This window comes from Condylura cristata, unplaced genomic scaffold (assembly GCF_000260355.1).
Source record: "Condylura cristata isolate star-nosed mole 26May11 unplaced genomic scaffold, ConCri1.0 scaffold00016, whole genome shotgun sequence".
Lineage (NCBI taxonomy): Eukaryota > Metazoa > Chordata > Mammalia > Eulipotyphla > Talpidae > Condylura > Condylura cristata.
The window spans coordinates 46,738,944-46,742,431 of record NW_004567117.1 but is presented as its reverse complement, the minus strand read 5'-3'; the positions used below and the strand labels follow the sequence as shown (position 1 = coordinate 46,742,431).

At 64.4% G+C, this 3,488-nt stretch overlaps 1 protein-coding gene across 1 annotated transcript in view; it reads right to left on the bottom strand.

Moving 5' to 3' along the window:
- Window positions 1-2,143: 2,143 nt before the first annotated feature.
- Window positions 2,144-3,488, bottom strand: part of CNDP1 (carnosine dipeptidase 1 (metallopeptidase M20 family)) — a 20,974-nt gene continuing 19,629 nt past the window's right edge. The window contains exons 8-9 of the mRNA XM_012725806.1: window positions 2,352-2,626; window positions 2,144-2,272 (exon numbers count right to left, since the gene is read on the bottom strand). Of these exons, the coding sequence (XP_012581260.1) occupies window positions 2,182-2,272; window positions 2,352-2,626 (366 nt within the window). The 3' untranslated portion in view covers window positions 2,144-2,181. The remainder of the gene's footprint in view (window positions 2,273-2,351; window positions 2,627-3,488) is intronic.

Below are 3,488 nucleotides of genomic sequence, written 5' to 3'. Positions count from 1 at the left end.
TCCTACACTTGGAGCTAAAACTTCCCGGCCACTGGGTCCGGCTGCAGGGCCGGAGGAGTCCTTCCTTGTGACAAGGGTAACATCTGTGCTCTCCACACGCAGTGATCTGTCCTGGTAGGTGTCTAGCAAGGCAGAGTGCCCCATCTTCTGATTGAGAGAAATCTTGGTGTGAAGTCCATGGATCCTGAAATGCCGGTGCAGAACAGTGAGGCCATGGCCGAGGCCTCTGGAGTGGGCCGAGGGCGCCCTGTGGGTCTGGCAGGTGCATGGCGGGCCCTCCGGGGGAAGACCTGACCCCGATAACCCACAGGCACTGTTCCATCCCAGGTGGGTGGGGCTTCCCAGGAGCCATCAGTGGCCCCCAGGTAACGTGTCACCTGTCCCCTCAGGAAACGTCCACCAAGAAGGTCAGCAGGGAAGAGCAAAAGGCTTCAGCCAGGATGGAGACGCAGGCCTAGTGGGGCTGTCCAGCACCAACCGCACAGTCTGGGGGGAGTTGGTCAGTGAGCACCGCCTGTGGGCAGGCACCTTGCTGGACCCCCGAGGTATGCAGCTTCTTGGAAAGCTGACTCACGAGCTCAACTTCTCAGGGAGGGGGTATGGTGAGTCGTGGGGTGCGGGCAGCACAGATGGACACCCCCCCCCCAGTTCAGCGCTGCCATTTTCCCGCTTCCATCCTTTGCGCGCCCAGAACTTTCGGAGCCACAGTAAACGACACAGACGCAGACTCTGCGGGGAGCTTACAGCCCGCGGGGTCAGGCAGCTTCGCAATTGCACAAATTGTACGACGTGGGTGTAGTGGTCACCACAGGGACAGCCGACGGGAGGGCCTGGGACAGCCCCTCCTGGGAAGCAGTGAGGGCTTCTGACCAGCGCGGAGGCGGAGACCTGAGGCCAGCCCTGGAGGCAGGTGTCCGGGGCTGTAGGGCCAGGGGCCGGCCAGCAGCCAGGAGGGCCAGGAGTAGCTGCTGGGGTTCCCTGGCCAGGGCAGAAGGAAGCTGGAGGAGCAGGCAGGGAACAGCGGCCCGGGATGCGGCCTCAGCCTGCGGCGGCTGGCTCCACCAGGCTTCAGCAGCGCTGGGCACTCGCCAGCTGCCCGACACACTTAGGAGGCGGGTGGGGGTGAGGTTGGGGGCTGTGCAGTGACCAGCCAGTACCTGCCGGGGTGGGGGGGGACTGAGGGGGCGGGGATCGGCGGCTGTGGGGAGTGGGGTATATTGGAGAAGTTCCGGAGCCTCTGCCCCTCTCAAGGCAGGGCGCACAGTGAAACAGGTCGGGGGTGGGTGAAAGTTTCTGAGTCCAGGTTCAGGTCGGAAATGTGGGGTCTGCAGGTCGGGCTCTGGAGGCAGCAGCAACCGGGGTACAGGATGGCGCGGGGCGCCCACGTGCCTCCGCAGAGCCGGTGGGGAAGGGCCCAGGCCAGGCCCCTGTGTCCCTGACCCCCGTGGCCTCGAGGCCGAGTGCAGAGCAGGGCGGTCAGCTGCCCAGGGCTCGCGTGGGCCTTAGGGTCGGGATGTGAACCCCACGGCCCCGGCCGCTGTTCCCGGCCATCACAGCTTCCGCCAGGGCCAGATATGTTCGTGCCCAGGGCCTAAGGCCTGCCCCTCCAGCACGATGACGTGCGCTCTGATGGGGACACAGTGAGCCCCAACATGTGGGGTCATCTTTCCCCCTCTGCACAGGTTTGTTTGGTGCTGAATCTCTCTGTCCCCACCCTCTGTCTTCTCATCGCTGGGCGCTGTTCTCCCGGCCATGCGAGTTCTCTCCCAGCCCGCTGGAGGAGGCGGATGGGACTTTAAAGAAGCAGGAGAAAGGGACGAAGGGCAGAGGCTGAGGCTGAACTCATAAAGCCTGTGACGCTGTGACAAGGAGGCGGCACCGCAGGGGTTGCGGGAGGGCCTTTATTAACGGGCAAGGGCCTGGCGCCGCCCGCCCGGGCTGAGCACCGCCTGCCCTGTGCCCCTCCGCCCCTCCCCTGGGGCTGCCGGGCTGCGCAGGGCTGGGGCTTCGAGCAGTGGGGGAGCATGGCTTTAGGGCGCGAACCACTTCCAACGCCTTTTGCTTTTATTTGTTTGCTTGGGTTGGTTTTTTGAGGCGTTTTTCGGGGGAGGGGGCGGGTTTTTTTGTTGGGTTGGGTTGGGTTTTGGGGGGGTGGAAGAGGCGCTCCGCGGAGGGCCGGAGCTAGCCGACGTGGCCCTGGGGCTCTGCGTGCAGCCTGGCGAGCTCGAGGAAGAAGGCGACGAATAACTTGGACCCCTCTATGTAGTTCCACCTGGGGAGGGAGGGGAGCAGAGTTACGTCCGCCGCAGTGACCCAGGGGACGCCCGGGGACGCCCGCCCGCCCGCAGGACCTGTTGATCTTCTCCTTCTGGGAGTGCTCCCCGTCGTCCACAGAGCCCAGGGGCACCATCATCACGCTCTTCTGGATAATGTCCTGGAAGGTTTTGGCAACTGGGATGGTCGAGCCGTCCCGGATCATGTCTGGCTCTGATCCAAACACTGAAATGCAGGGAAAGGAGCTACTGGATAAAATGAGGGCAAGCCCGCCCTCGCCACCTCTGCAGACGTGGCGTTTGCTGTGTCTGTCTGGGCCGGGGGGCGGCGGCAGGGAGTCAGTTTCTTGACATCACGGATTGTGTATTGTAAAGTAACCAGTAAATCCGGAAGAACGCCGCTGTTGCCTTCTTCACAGTGGCCTACTTAAACGAATATTTATAGAGAAGACTCTTCCTCTGAACTAGTTCAGACTTCAGAAAACTTGCAGAAATAGCGCAGAGGGTCCCGTGCCCCGCCCCGGAGGTCGGCATCTCTGAGGCCTGCACGTGGCCACGCAGGACACAGCCCTGGGCGACGTTCCTGGCCGTAGGATGGTGGCCAGTGAGGGGGCAGGCGGCGGGCGCTGGCGGGGTGGGCAGGTGGGGAGTGAGCAGAGAGCGGCGCATGTGGAGGAGCCAAAAGGTAACCCCAAAGCACGGAAGTCATCGCCCCATCACCTCTGGCTCTGGTGGGTCTCGGTCTCCCCAAGCCTTTCCTGGCCTTGCCCTCTGGAAGGGCACTGACCAGCTTTTTGTCAGCCCCCCTCAACCTGAGTGTCTGTGATGCCATCTGGGAACGGAAGTGACTGTTTCCAGCGGGGGCCCAAGGCCACGTCCCGCCCACGGGACCTCGTGGATCACACGCGATACGGGGGCTGGGGGGCAGCAACAAGCAGCCAGCTCTACTCAGGGGCCCCCTGGAAATGCCCAAGTCTGCACTCGGCCCCGGGTAGCCCTCCGTCGTCCGCGGTGGCCCGCTGGGAAAAGCAGCCGCAGGGGGGGCCGGCGTGCACCGGGCTGTTCGCGCCTGCCGGGGTGGGGAGAACTGGCCGCGGTGGCGGGAAGGGAGCCTCGCCCTGGGAGGGTGGCCAGGGGCCTGGAGGAGAACTGGCCGCGGTGGCGGGAAGGGAGCCTCGCCCTGGGAGGGTGGCCAGGGGCCTGGAGTCAGCCCAG